The 15455-nt window shown below is 42.4% G+C and overlaps 1 protein-coding gene across 2 annotated transcripts in view; it reads left to right on the top strand.

Annotated features, from left to right (window-relative positions):
- crb2a (crumbs cell polarity complex component 2a) overlaps positions 1-13779 on the top strand; it is a 102257-nt gene extending 88478 nt beyond the window's left edge. For both annotated transcript variants that reach the window (XM_086054527.1, XM_086054526.1), the window contains 4 exons: positions 309-1179; positions 1297-1413; positions 6014-6140; positions 13245-13779. In XM_086054527.1, coding sequence (XP_085910653.1) covers positions 309-1179; positions 1297-1413; positions 6014-6140; positions 13245-13466 — 1337 coding nt within the window. In that variant the 3' untranslated portion in view covers positions 13467-13779. The remainder of the gene's footprint in view (positions 1-308; positions 1180-1296; positions 1414-6013; positions 6141-13244) is intronic.
- Positions 13780-15455: the final 1676 nt, after the last annotated feature.

The following is a 15455-nucleotide window of genomic DNA, read 5'->3' as shown; positions in this document are numbered from 1 at the left end:
GACCGGCAAAAAATGGTCAAGTTTATTCATCAATCATCCATTACAATCCATAATATACACACAATACAACAATTTTGTATACTAACAGAAAAGTACAGGCGAATGTCTGGTGACCGCTTGGCGAACATTTACCACCTTGAATGAACCCTGACGAGAGCGCTGCCATCGCAAACACTCACACTTGTTTGCTGCTCAGTGGGATAGGGGCTTAAACAGAATAGCAATCAAACAGTTCTCATTAAAAATTACATCATAATAATAGTAAGAATTATGATAACTGACACTTGTTTGCATATGTTTGCTCCTAGGTGTATACAATGCAACATTCAACAACAGTCCTGTTCAGTTCAGTGCTGAAGGTTCCCTGGCTGAACCAGTATCTTCAATATACATGGAGCTACGGACCCGTTCTGAGAATGCAGTTCTTTTGAAGGCTTCAAAAGGTTCTGACCTGCTGAAAGTTGGTCTGCTTGACTCCTCAGTCTGGGTTGAAATCCACACAGCCACCAGACCTGAGATACTGATCTTTACAGGAGAGCTCAAAGTGAGTGATGGGAAGTGGCATCGAGTAAATGTATCATTGGCAAAGGAAGATCACAAAGCTGCTCACTGGATAATTACTGTGGATGGAATTATTGATGCCAGGAGCCTGCCTCAGAGCACGGGCAATTTACACTTTCTCAATGATCAAAGCTCTATGCTCAGCATAGCAGAGAGCTTCGTCGGGTGCATCGGTGCAGTAAGGGTCGGAGGAGTTTATCTTCCATTTGTAAATGACTTCAACACTCCACAGCAGTCTCAATTCCGTTTACTTGCAAAACAAAAAATATATTTGGGCTGTAGCAGTGCCCCTGTTTGTGATTCAGACCCTTGTCTAAATGGAGGTACATGTCATGATCTCTTTAACAGATTTAACTGTCAGTGTGGCTCAGGTTGGGAAGGACACCTATGTGAGACAGAAACAGATGAATGTGTTTCCCACCCTTGTGTTCATGGGAACTGTAAAGACTACTTAAATGGTTTTGAGTGTTTGTGCCACCCTGGATATGCAGGCACACTATGTGATGTGGATGTGGATGAGTGTGAACAACATGCTTGTAAAAATGGGGGCACCTGTCAAGATGGAACTAACATGTACACCTGTTCATGCCCAAAAGGCTATAGTGGTCCACTATGCGAGTAAGTACGCTACAGTATGTATATAAAGTTCAAGATTTGTTTTTATTTTGCATACATTATGTACTAATCCTGTCAGCTATATTAAAGCAAATTGGACTTGGACACATTTTCCAATAGGTGGGACTATCCACCACTACAATGTGGTGAAGATGTGCTTTGCGCAAATGATGGAATCTGCAATGATGGCCTCTGGGGAGCTAACTGTACATGCGTTCCAGGTTTTAAAGGCAAAAGGTAAGTTTCTGTTAACGGCCATATTTCTTCTCATCCTTTCAACTTGTCCTGTTAGGGGTTGTCACAGTGTGTCATCCTTTTCCACCGAGGTCTATCCTTTACATCTATCAACCTTCTTTTAGGTATTCGTTTCACTCTCTTTCCTTGCAGCGTCATACTCATTACCTTTCGACCAATATACTCACGATATCTCCTCTGGACGTGTCCACACTATCTAAGATTCTTCTAGCTCTCTTTGCCTGACAGCTTGTTACGGCCCACGTTGGGTCGTGGCCGTTATTTGTGTGTGTGTGTGTGTGTGCTCTCCCCTGCTCTGCCCTGATTGTAGCCACCCAATCAGAGCGGGGGGGGGGGGGGGGGGGGGTAACCAAATTAGTTAATTTACTTCAGGAGTGACACCAGCAGCAGTTTAAGAGGGACTGGGTTGCTGGTGTTCGGGGCTGGCTGTGAGTGTGGCAGACAGTCCCTTGTATTTTGATTTTGTAACCGCTGTCTTTTGTTGAGTGCACCTAATTCACCATAACCCTCATTTATCCTTTCGTGTAGCCACAATAATCAAATTCGTTTTCGCCATAGGGTTAAGTCAACTATGTATTTATTTGTGCCAAAGGGGCCAAATCTAATAACACCCCCCATTTGAGTGAAAGAGTCACTCAACTAAAACTTGATCTTTTGAAAAAAAATGTATATCTCCCCCAGTTGAACTGGCCTAAAAGGTCAATTCATTCCAATCCGTTTGTGTATGCGAAAATCCTATTATCTGTGCGTGATGCCCTTCAAGACAATGTTTAGGGTCCCCCCCGTCCCTCGGACTTGCCCTCTCAATAGCCAAACATTATGGAAATGTCTAAACGTTACAACAAAAATGTGACCTATAACGCAGGGGTCCCCAACCACCAGGCCGCTGACCGGTACCGGGCCGCAGGCCACTTTGGACCGGGCCGCACAGATGTAAGACAGACAAAGAAAGAAAAGTAAAAGTACAATACTTCCGGTTTATTTATTATCCGAGGCTAAAAAACATTTTATTTTGAAAAGTGACTGGATTCTCTCAGCTACATCCATCTATGACCGACTCTTAATGCATGTCAAGTTGTCTCTGTCACGTAACGCTCGTATTAAATGCACAAGCTAGCAAATGAGTAAAATAAACAGACGTATTTGGAAAGTTTCTTCCGCCCCCGGCCACCCCAACCCCCGGACCGGGAATGGTTACAGGGCCGCGAAGGGAATAGACTTGTATGAACCGGTCCGTGGAAGAAAAAAGGTTGGTGACCACTGCTATAACGGACTGGGTGTGTGTTATTCATCGGTGTACCTGGTTGCAGGCGTAAAAAATTCAGGAACACATGAGCAAACATGGCTCAGTGGAAGAGCTGTCTCCCAACCCAGAGGTCAAGGATTCAATCCGTGGCCATTGTGACCATGTCGAAGTGTCCTTGAGCAAGATACTAAACCCTCAGTTGCTCCTGATGCTAAATTATCAGGAGGTATATGAGGCTAACAGCGTGAAACACTTTGTGTACAGAAGGTATAACAGCACTATACAGTGACAGCCCATTTACCATTTGCTGCTCCTGTATAAATGATTAACAGAAAATTATTTCATATGGTAATAATTAAGCTGCCAATTATTTCTTCCCAATTACCAAATCGTCTCACTAATAAACCACTTAATGGATTAAAAATTACTAAGCATTCTTCTAATTCAGTCGTTTAAAAATTACTGACCATTCTTCTAATTTAGTTGACAATGCTGGATACTAGTTCATTCCACAATTTTGTACCCCGTTTTGAAATACAAAGAATTTTTAATGTTCACACATACATTCACTGGAACTCAAACTGATTCAATCAACAGTTACCTTTCAAAAATATTTTCTTGACAGAATGACAACTTGTTAACATGTATGGCCGTCAAATAATTTTATCCAATAACTGAGACCCCACCACCCCTTTAATATTGTCGTACACTTTAAAATTTTGCATTCAATCCTCGAGCATTGAAATGAACTACAGAAAAACTATTTAATGAAACAAAACTCCAAGTTAAAATGTTCATCTACACAATATTTACTGTGTTGATATGTTGGAGAAATAAAAAATTTGAGCAGCTAGGTAAAAGCCAATTCTTTCATAACGCTTAAATCTTTCTAAAACACTTTGAGCTCCCATGTGGTGAAATTTAAATGCAGTACTTTTTTTCCTTATTCAATTTGCTATGCTCAATGTTTAGTACCCTTCGTGAGGGCATACCACATTTTTTCTACCCAATCATGTCATTTAGTTTCTAAAATCAAATTCCACATAGTAATAATAATGTCACTAGTCCAAAGATTAGGCTCCAAATGGAAGGCAAAAATCCACACAGCTAATTTTCAGGTTTATCAGCGCCCGTTTTGTCGATTTACCAACATATACCTGGAGGTTTCACAATGGATGATTTCAGGTACTCTCTCGACCTCTGGTCACCCAGATCACTTTATAGTTTTATTCTAGGGAGGAAACTAGAGAAGTGTCGCTTACGAGAAAGATGGAGTAAATTACGACCCATCTGAAACACTTACTTTTGGGTACATCTCATGACGTCTATTCTTCATTCGCATGACGGATTACTTTGATTAGTCAGTTGTTTATTTTTTTCAAAAATCAATATTGAGATCAGAAACCAAGAATGCCACACAGCATGATCACCCTGATCAATCCTGTCAGCCAATTGCATCCCAAGTGCTGAAAGGGTTTAGATTAGATTATTTACATTAATTGGTCCCCGTAGGGGAAATTCATCACTGACTGTATACAATACAGAGGGGACACAATTACACACCACACACCAAAACAACAATAAAGAACAATAAACCACAGGACAAAAACAAGGCAGTAGAAGACAGACAAGTCAGCGAGGTCTGCTATTCAGGACTGCTATCGCTGTAGGGATCAGGCTTTTTACGAGTGAAGCCCTTCTGAACTTAATCGTTCTGTATCTGCACACCGAAGTAGCATTGTGAAATATTATCATAGTGCAGGGCTGGACAACCCGTGGCTCTTTGGCTGGTTTCATGCGACTCCTGAAGCCCTTCTTTAAAAATGATCGTAGCTGAGCGCATTGCACTGTCAACCCCATTCATTGTGTATGTGGTGAGGGGTGGCGAGCACAGAATGGTGCTAAAGGTTGTATCGTCCCGGTCTTGTTACACTGCAAAATAATGAGACATAAATGTAATTTTGCTCGCCAGAGTAGCATTTAAAACCATCACTTCCGGGTTCGTGTCATGCGGCCAATCTTATACCAATACCAATTTTTTGGTATTCACAATACAAAAAAATTGTGGCTCTCTGCCTTTGAGTCACCCCTTCCTTAAATAAACCAATAGTGCATTTCTTTCAATGACCTCTATGAATAAAATATATATATTTTATAGAGCTGGGCAGTCCGTCCTTGGGCCGGACCGGTCGAACCCTCCGGCTCGGCCGGATGCCCATTTTTGGGGCGGAGGGTGGGGGGTGACAAATAAAAAAAAATGGCTGGACTAAGCATGGCCGGAAGTTGATTTTTAGTCCGGCCCACTAATCGGCCCTCATGCGTGTGACATGCTCGCGAGGCGGCCAAAAATCATCTCAGCCTACTCGGTGAAAGGCTTCTTTTTAGGCTTCTTTCTACTCCCGCGTCTGCGCGAGTGACAACTGCTGTAATAGGGATTGTGGTATTGCCTCTCCGCCCCCTCTTGTAATGGTATGCCCCAGTTGCAGGTGGGAGGCGCAGGTTACGTGATGTGACAATGAAGAATTCATGTTTATGAATATGGCCGGAGGGTCGCGGCCGGACCGGCAAAAAATGGTCAAGTGCCCAGCTCTGATATTTTAATAGTATTGCATTACACTTAATGGAACACATAGCTTGCGTGTTTAAAAAGTAAAATTGTATGAAGCATGCTGTCATATTTTGCATGGTCGTGGTATAGAGGACCCAAACCCAGGGGGACAGGAGGCAAAAATGAAGTGCAATATCAAGCACTTGATGGAAAACAAAAAGGCAAACAAGGTTCTGGGCTGTTCAAAAATTCTATAGTCCAAAAACCACAAGGATCAAATCAAACAAATCTAACATTAGGACTTGGACAACAGACCATTGACAAATGACAACGAACCAACAAGGCCTGAAAGAAAGCGAGGAACTAAATACAGACAAGTTGATGATACAATGAGGAACACCTGGACAAGACACAGAGGGAAGGAGGGAGCTGATTGGCTCACACCAGGGACCGGGATGATAAGCACAGGTGGACTCAATAACCTAACGAGAGACAGACAAAAGAACGCAAAGGAAAAACATGACACTAAAGTCAAGCCAAACCCAAAAGACAGACCATTCAGACAGCCATTCCACAATGCCCTGCGCCAAATGCAAACAACATCATTTGGCAGCATAGAAAATTTAGAAGCGGTGATCATTCTACAGGATATCGCTTGAAGAACCAAGGCATATCGCTAGTGTTCGGGCAGACGCCTCCTCCAGCCCGCAAGTCATTCTCCAGCTTCGGGGAGGCCGTGAGGGGCGGACAGGCCCGTTCGTAAAGTTGGGCCTGCTTATCTGTTACAGATGTGAACTGGAGATTGATGAGTGTGGCTCCAACCCCTGTCGACATGGTGCTACCTGTTTGGATCAGTTCAATAAGTTTGTGTGTGAATGCCCACCAGGATACAGTGGTCCATTCTGTGAAACCAATGTAAGTACTCTATTGTTGTGACAAAGTGTTTTTCTGGATCACAAGATGATCCATTACTGCAATTAATTGTTGGAGAGCTTGCCTTAACCTAGCCTGAGAATAAATGGAAGACTCACAGGTCCCCTAACACACACACGGGGTACAGGTGCAACTAGGGTTGCCAACCGTCCCTTGAAATACGGAATTGTCCCGTATTTAGGACAGTAAGTCAGCGGCCTGTATTGATTTGTAAAGGGACGAACTCGGTCTCGTAATATCGTCAGAGTAAAAAGTAATCTGTAAAATGTCGATGGAATTCATGAACAACAGTTCCCTTTATATGACAATTTACGGTAACGGTCCTAGGCCCTCCCCTGCTCTGTGACCAATGAGGTGACAGCACATTTGTGCATATCAGGATACAGAATCCACTTATCTTATTGGTCGAGGTAATGTCGCTTGCCAAAGTAGATAGCGGAAGTCAACAAAGCAGCATGACAAATTTGATATCCACCAGGCAACGCCAGAGATAGATATGGTATGTAAACAATTATTTGTTTTTTAACCCTCCAATCAAGGTTAATATGGGAATGTGCAATGAATGTCAGAATTGTATGGACAAACAACATATAATAATTTTGGAGTGGAATAAATAAGTACAATTGATTGACAAGTACGTTAAATGGATTAATAATACATAAAAATAATACATTGATGAATAATAGATAAAGAATACACACACAGCCTTACATTTATTACAATTTACAATTACATTTATAATTTCAAACAGATATGCATATTTTTTATTGTACAGGCAGTCGATATACTACACTTTATAAATATAATCAAAAAATGTAAAAAAAAATGTTTACATTATTTTTCTCTTATGAAGAGTAAGTGGACAAATATGTGAAAATGTTCTGCTGAACTGATTAAAGGTGATCTTATTTCTCAACTATGACATGTCTTGCTCAGTTAGTCTGCAGTAGTCAAAGACGTTTCTGCTAAGGCAGAAAGTTCTTTTCCCTTGGCAACACATAGTGAAAATTCTGATTGGATGACAATACAACTTTCTAAATTTTAGATTAATCAATATATATTATATATGAATTAATTGCAAATATCACTACTTTATCTAGAGGATCAATACTTAAAATTGAGCACTTTGTATTGGAATACCAATATTTTGGTATCGATATGTAAGTCATTTCCGGCGCCGCGCGAGTGGCTGCCCGTAACAGCAGCTCCGGCTCACCGGTCAGCCTTTTCGTGTGTTTTTGTACATTATTATTATCCTAACTCATACGTTTTCACAAAGTGGATGTTCGTAAACTTACACAGCAATGGACATCCAACTTGCGGTACTTTTGCTGCTGCTGGTGGCTATTTTTTGTGCGATCGAGTCCGGAGAATTGGCGGGAAGCCGCGGCTCCATTGTTTACAGCCGGGATCAGCTGTTAGCACTCCATGCTAACACCACGCCGGCTCCCGGAGCAAGACCCGATATCCCCCGTGAGCTGAGGAGGAGGAGACGGGGATCTCGTGCGGGGGTTAAACACCGGGCAAGGAGGAGACGATACCATCCTGTCCTCCTGTCTGTTATCATGGGGAACGTTAGATCTCTCACCAACAAGATGGACGAGCTAACGGCGCTAACCCGGCATAAGAGGGACTTCCGGGAGGCTATTCATGGAGTCTGGCTCACAGCGCTAATGCCGGACGCGGTCGTAGAATTGGACGGCTTCCAAATCCTACGCGCGGACAGGAAGCTGGAGAGTGGTAAGAGAAAAGGAGGAGGGCTTGCTGTGTTTGTGAATGATAGATGGTGTAATCCTGGGCACATCACGATCAAGGAGCAGCTCTGCAGTAGGGACACTGAGCTGTAAGCTGTCGGCATGAGACCATATTATATCCCACGAGAGTTTAGTCATGTGATCGCGGTGACCGTGTACGTCCCCCCAGCTGCCTACAGTGATACAGCCTGTGATGTCTTGACTGCAGCTGTGAGCAGGCTACAAACACAGCACCCAAATTCCCTGCTACTCATCTCTGGTAACTTCAATCATGCCTCTCCTTCCTCCTCTCTGCCTTCATTCTCACAGTATGTCACCTGCTACACCAGAGACAGTAAAACACTGTCTGGGAAGTTCTCCTGTCATAATAACTTCATCTATCTCAAGATAACACCAAATCATGGCTGCCCACCAGCTGCTTGTTTGGCTGTGCGTTCAGTCCATGTTTACTTTTTGTTTCTTTTACTTTCAGTTTACGACATGAACTCTAAAGTTGAACTCTACCGTCACACATTTCCGCCGCGTCTGATCGAATAAATATGCTCACTACTCACAGCTGGTCACTGTAGTACAGTGGTACCTCTACTTACGAAAATAATTGGTTCTAGAAGAAATTTCTTAAGTAGAAAATTTTGTAAGAGAGGGCGTTTTCCATTTAAATGCCCTAATCCGTTCCAAGCCCCCCAATATTCAGACCTTAATGTTTTATAAAGCATAAAAATGCATCAAAACATGTAACAAATACATGTTACGATTAGATTATTGCACAATAAATGAGAGTTGTGCATAATGTTAAAAACAAAGAATAGTGTAAAGAATAAAAATGATGGTATGTACCTTTTAATTGCTGTCCTCATCGTTTTTTGCCCTCTTTGGTTCATGTTCTAGCGCAGAAGTGGTTTTTGCCTGGCGTTTTATAAAGAACTGATCCAAGGGCGTTTGCTTTTGTCGGCTTTTAACAACCCTTCGAAAATGTCCAAGGCAAACATCATCATAGTGAGTGATCGCCCGACTGGTGAACACTTTTTTCTGGGTGATTCTTTTAACAAATTCCGAAACTTTATGGAATTTTCCTAAAATGTGTTTTATTCCGGCCGATGGAATCATGACTGCCTCTTCCTCCTCCTCGTCCTCTTTGAACTCCTCCTGCACTGTCGTTTGTTGCATTGCCTCCAACTCCTTCAGATCCGTCGTTGAAAGCTCCTCGTTGTGCTTCTGAATCAACTGGTTCGATGTCCTCTTCATTCACCTCAAGACCCATGCCCTTCCCCAGAAAAATAATTTCCTCAACTTCAGGCTCAACTTCAGCTTCCACCTCGAACCCCTCCATATCCCATGGGGCAACAGCATTGGGCCACAGTTTTCTCCAAGCCGCATTAAGGTTATGCCTGGTCACCTCCTGCCAAGCCATATCAATCATCTTGAGGCAAACAACAAGTGCTGTTTCCAATGCTCACGAAGGGTAAGCTGAGTGTTTTCAGTGATGTCGAAACACCTCTTGAACAGGTGTTTTGTGTAGAGTTTCTTGAAGTTTGAAATGAGTCTTGGTCATGGGCTGGAGGATAGAGGTGGTGTTAGGTGGGATAAACGAATAATAAACGAGAACTCCACCAGGATATAATCTCAGAGGCCGGGTGGGTGGGCAGGGGCATTATCAAGAACGAGGAAGCACTTGAAGCGGTGATCGTTCTCCTCTAAATACCTCTTAACAGCAAAGGCAAAAACCAAATTGACCCACTCAACAAAAAATTGACAGGTGACCCAGGCCTTGGCATTGGCCCTCCATAGCACCTGAAGTCTTTCTTTTAATATTTTGTGATCCTTGAATGCTCTGGGATTTTCGGAGTGGTACACCAGCAGGGGCTTGATTTTGCAATCCCCACTGGCATTGGCACAAAGGGCAAGCGTAAGGCCGTCCTTCATGGGCTTGTGGCCTGGCATTTTCCTCTCTTCTGCTCTGATAAAGGTACGGCAAGGCATCTTTTTCCCAAAAAGGCCCGTCTCGTTGCAATTAAAAACTTGCTGTGCAACGTAGCCTTCCTCAATCACCAACTGTTTGAATTTTTGCGCAAATTCGTCGGCCGCTTTTTTGGTCGGCGCTACTTGCCTCACCATGCCAAACAACAGAGTGAATTCCAGTCCTCCTTTTGAACTTCTCGAACCACCCACGCGACGCCTTAAACTCCCGGTGTTCTTTCGCCACCGTTCCCTCGCCTGCATCCTCCTTCACAAGGTCATTAAAAATGACAGTTGTCTTTTTGCAAATTATGTCCTCAGTCACTGTGTCACCAGCCAACTCTTTCTCCTTTATCCACACAAGTAACATCCTCTCCATATCATTACTTACTGCCGACCTCCTCTTCGAAAGTATAGTGAGGCCTTTGGACGGAGCTATAGCTTTTATGGCTTCCTTTTGTTTTCATAAAGTGGTGACTGTCGATACATTACGGTCATACTCTTTGGCGAGACCAACAAAACGCATCCCCTTTTCATACTTTTCAATTATCTCTTGCTTTGTTTGTATGGCCAAAACAACTCTTTTCTTTTTTTTTTTTCTTTTCCCCGTTTCTCCATCACTTGTTTTGGGTCCATAGCGAATACTGCATTGTGATTCACGGAAAACTATCGTAACACCTCATGGCCCGAGTGGCTAATGACGAGGATGCTGCATAGACATATCTATGGTAGATCTATCTATCTACCTGTCTATCTACACACAGACACATACGGTAGAGGTCCCTCTTAGCCAATGGGATGCCAGGAAGATGTGAGAAAATAGCCAATGGCAGAGCAGCTATGAGTATGTTGCGTTCAGTAAAATCTGGAGCTCCGAGTTGCAGCCCATACTGTACTGTATTTTTGCCTTTTGTAACAAGAGGCAATATTTTCCCGTTGAGGAGTTTCGTAACTTGAAAATTTAGTATGAAGAGACGTTCATAAGTCGAGGTACCACTATACTGTCACGTGCTCACGATTGTTCTGTCAATCATATAACAAAGAGAAAAAATTTAATGAAAGCTCACATAAATGCAAGTTCACCAAATGTATTAAGATGACTATTTCAATAAAAAAATTAAAAATTATACCATAATTACCAAATCTTAGTCGACATCATTGTCTACAAACATGTCTTAAAAAATAAAAATTACGTATCCGGTTTCCCAGCGGTAAAAAGGTAGAAATACGCAACAGTGCTCCTGGCTTGAGTGGTAGAAACGGAGTCGCTCCCGGCCTAAATGGGTTAAATAAAAAACTCTTCCTCAAAAATCTTGGCTCAGAAGGAGAGGTTTACAAATTGCTAACATGGAAGCATCCAGTGTTGTCTTTTTTACAAAGGGCTTAATAGCAGCTACTTTCAGGGGTTTAGTAAACTCCCCTTACTCCTGTATCGAATATGCCTTCATTTGGACCACATTTTCAGGGCTGAAGACAAGAGTCAGCCCATAGATGCCATCAAGTGTACTACAACCACTTCAAAACAATGGAATCACCAGGGGACCCCTGCCATTTGACTTAACAAGGACATGCCAAAACCCAAAGTCCTGATAAGGAGCCACTCTTCGTCACCTGGACCCCTCTCCAGGCAACAGCTGTGGATTCGAATGGCCTTAAAACAGACTTCATGGAGCCTCCACCCCAGCGGGAAGCCAGAAGGTGTCTCTCACAAACCCTGATGAACATCTCCAGTGCTGGATGAAGACCGACCCCAAGAGGTCGACATGGGAACTGCAGCATTTAACTTCCTATGCTTTTGATCAATCAAAATTACCTTGAAATGAAACATAGTTGAATGTATGTTTGTGTATTGCTTACTTTGTGTATCCTGCTAACTTTGCATTGAGGAAGCTGCTTCACTATGGTAACAATCATTTTTCTGGTCAGGTTTATGAAATAACCGTGTAGATGTTGGCTTAAACTCATATCTTTGACTCCTAAACTTTAGACGCATTCAGAAGGAGATGTTTCCCAGCTGAAGTATGACAGTTGATGCTAGTTGCAAATTGTGAAATGCACAAAGGTTTTAAACAGGACAATTTAATAGACTCAAATCTAACTTTATTGTCATAAATTGAGCTCACCTGAAACCTGAGCTGGAGGTGGGGTGGACACCTCACACCCTCCCCTTTTTCTTAAGGAGATAAAAAGGTCTAGCCTTTGTCTCTCACTCTCTCTCTCACCTTGAAGCTCTCTCAAAAGAATCTCTTCAAGAATTGGCTCTTCAAAAATCTCTCTCTCCAAAGCTCTCCCCCAAAGAAACTTCTCAAACTCCCTTTTTCACTTCTCAACCTTAGGATCTTTTGGTTGCATTTTTGATGGCGCGTCCTCGCGCTCAAAAAAAATCAACCGCGGGTGACCTGAAAAGCTAAATTGGACCACTCCGAACCTTGTCACCACACACGTGGCAGACGCGCCGGACTGAAGCAACACGCCGGTTCTGTCCCGTTCGGACCTCCGACCCCGCACCACGGCCAGTCGGGTCATCTGAGAACCCAACAAAGCTTGGTCCCGCTCCCAGCAACCTTCTATTTTTCCTTTTTTTTTTGGTTGTTCTTCCTTCTGCAAATGAGTGAATGTCCTCACCCCTCTTCGCTCATCACGTGAGCTTCAGCAAATGTAAGTGACTACTGTGTGACTCGCCGAGGCTTTTCACGCTAGCTTACTTTGTGTATTTTATAAAGTCCGCCGACTTGACTGTAATCGTCCTTACACTCATCTAGTCGGACGTCCCGTTCTTTGATTACCCCCCTATTAATTTTGATATTTGTTTTCTTGTTTTTGTTTTCGTTTATTTAGGCCTGCTATATCATAGTGTTTTTTTGTTATGTTCCACTAGAGTAGTTAATAAACATTGTCCATATACAGAAGTCAAACGTGAATTGTGTGTGTTTGGGTCAAGGTATTAACTTCTATTTTATTCCAAGAGCCCACAACTTATTTTATTGTAGCACCTTCACAATTTATGACAGATTTAATTAGGTTTTTCGTCAAATTCCCCTCTAAATAACATAAAACTTTGACGTGGTGCCCCTAGAGGCGTCCAGGAGTAATGCAGGCATTGCTCCTGGCCGCTAAAAACTATTGACACTCTTACGAGTGACCCCCATTTTCGCTACACTCCATTAGCACAGATTTCTTAATACTTTAGAGTCAGATGGTACTGAAAGGAGACAGTTAGTTGGTTTCAGCTGCTGAGCCATTTCAAGCGAATGTAAAAAAAAAAAGAAAAAAAAAAGAATAAATTTACTTTATATATGCATGTACATATATGTAATCATCATCACACTACGCTTTCAACACTTAAGCCCAATATTTTTTTCTTTTTGCCTTTCAGAAACAAGCCAATAAACAAGAAACATCCTGGCTGGTAATGGCTACCACCTTGTTGTCCTTCTGCATGCTAGTTTTGATATGTGGCCTGACCTTCATGATTCTAACAACAAGAAAGAAGCGCCAGTCAGAGGGGGCTTACAGCCCCAGCTCTGAGGAGCTGGCTGGGGCTCGGTTGGAGATGGACAGAATGCTCAAAGTTCCACCAGAGGAAAGACTCATATGACAGAGATAATGACCCATATGGAAAAGCTATAGATACATTTTATGTGTGTTTGTTCGTGTGTTTTATCGTGAACTTTTAAGTATTGCATATGAGAGTCAAACCAGATATAAAATCCCTAGTAAATTTGTACAATATGAAACTTGTATAATTTGGGAAATTAAAAGAACAATACAAGACAGAAATTCCACATCCAATATCCTTTGTAGTTTTACTCATCAGGTGGAACTTTTTTTAAGTGCGCTAGGTTTAGACCTTCGTAGTTTTGAATGTTGTCTTGAAATTATTGGAATTTCCAAACTACTTAACTCTGTAAAGACTGATTGATTCACATACAGAGCTTTAACTGTTAATTGCTGTTAGAATAAACTCTGTTAAATTAAACATTTGCACAATAGCCATATTTTCAGCATTACTGATAGACTAGAATTTAAGTGGAATGGGATTGTAACGGTAGAAATTGGTTGTTGTGGTTGATGGTTGACAGTCTGCCATGCACTACCCACGTCATGACTATCACATCTAACAGCCTTTTATACTACACACGGCTCCTTGGCCGGCGCAGGGGGACTTTTTTTTTTTTTACTCTGATTATTTGCTGTGTGTGAGTCTAGCAATTCATCCTCAGACTCGTCAATATTTTGAAGCAGATGTAACGCCTCCTCTACTCTATAAGATTTATTTATTTTTATCTATCATGGTGACCAGCAGGTGTCCCAGCGCAACGTGCGTAGAACCATCAAATGGACGTAGTTAAGGGGAAGTCAACCCAAACATATTTTTTTTCAAGAATATGTTCTATGCGGGCCCACTAGTTTCAAACAAGGCCGTCAGCGATTCCGACTAAACTTTTATTTGCACTAGTCCACCCATACCAATGTGACTTAAAGGATTTAAAACAAAAGAAGACTGTTAACGTATTTATTTAACAACTTAACATGGTACATTTTTCTTATCGTACCAAAATTTTGTTGGAAAACAAAATAGATTGTGATCAATTGAAACAAATGCATTATTCCATACATCCATCCATTATCTATACCACTTTATCCTCACGAGGGTCGCGGGCGTGCTGGAGCCTATGCTAGCAGTCTTCGGGCAGTAGGCGGGGTACACCCTGAACTGGTTGCCAGCCAATCGCAGGGCACACAGACAAATAACAAACAAACATTCGCATTTACAATCACAAGTTTTTGGAAAGTGTGAGGAAACCGGAGTACCCAGAGAAAACCCACGAAGGCACGGGGAGAACAAACTCCACACAGGAAGGGGCCAGATTCAAACCCACAAGCTCTACACTGTGAGGCGGACGTACTAACCACTGTGCCACCCAAATGCATTATTTATTTAGCAAAAATATTTGAAAAAAAAAAAAAGAAGACATTTAAGAGCTGTAACTTTGATACTGTGATATTTTAGCTCAGCTCACAATTATCAGACACTAAAAATAATATTGTAAATTTACTCAATTTTTTTTTTCATCATGCCTATTATGCCACTCCAAATTGTTCTGCTGCCCCAATCCCAAACTCCATTTTGTGGCAAAACCGTTCAAATAAAAGGCCAACTCTGGGGGACTGCTCAGGTCAGGCTACAGGTGTTGGCCTTTGGAAAATGGCTTTCAGAGTCGTCAATGTGCATCAAGTGCAGCTCAGGTTGGGGGTTGAATCCTATTGCTAGTACTTTATCTAGCCTGGTTGTGAAGGTCAAAATGTTGGCCAATGTTATAACTGCTTCATCACCTGAACATATAGAGTTAGTTGAAGTAATAGCAAAATCTATTATGCAGAGCTGGGCAGTCCGTCCCGGGGCCGGACGCCCATTTTGGGGGCAGAGGGTGGGGGGTGACACGTTTGGAAAAAAAGGGCTCGACTAAGCAAGGGCGGAAGTGGATTTTAGTTCGGCCCACTAATTGGCCCTCATGCGTGTGATGTGGACACGAGGCGGCCAAAGTTCATCTCAGCCTACTCGAAAGGCTTCTTTAGGCCCCTT

Source organism: Filicampus tigris, chromosome 15 (genome assembly GCF_054856515.1).
Source record: "Filicampus tigris isolate MCC_2025a chromosome 15, RoL_Ftig_1.0, whole genome shotgun sequence".
Classification (NCBI taxonomy): domain Eukaryota; kingdom Metazoa; phylum Chordata; class Actinopteri; order Syngnathiformes; family Syngnathidae; genus Filicampus; species Filicampus tigris.
Note: the sequence above shows the minus strand (reverse complement) of the source record. Positions and strands in the feature narration are given on the sequence as shown.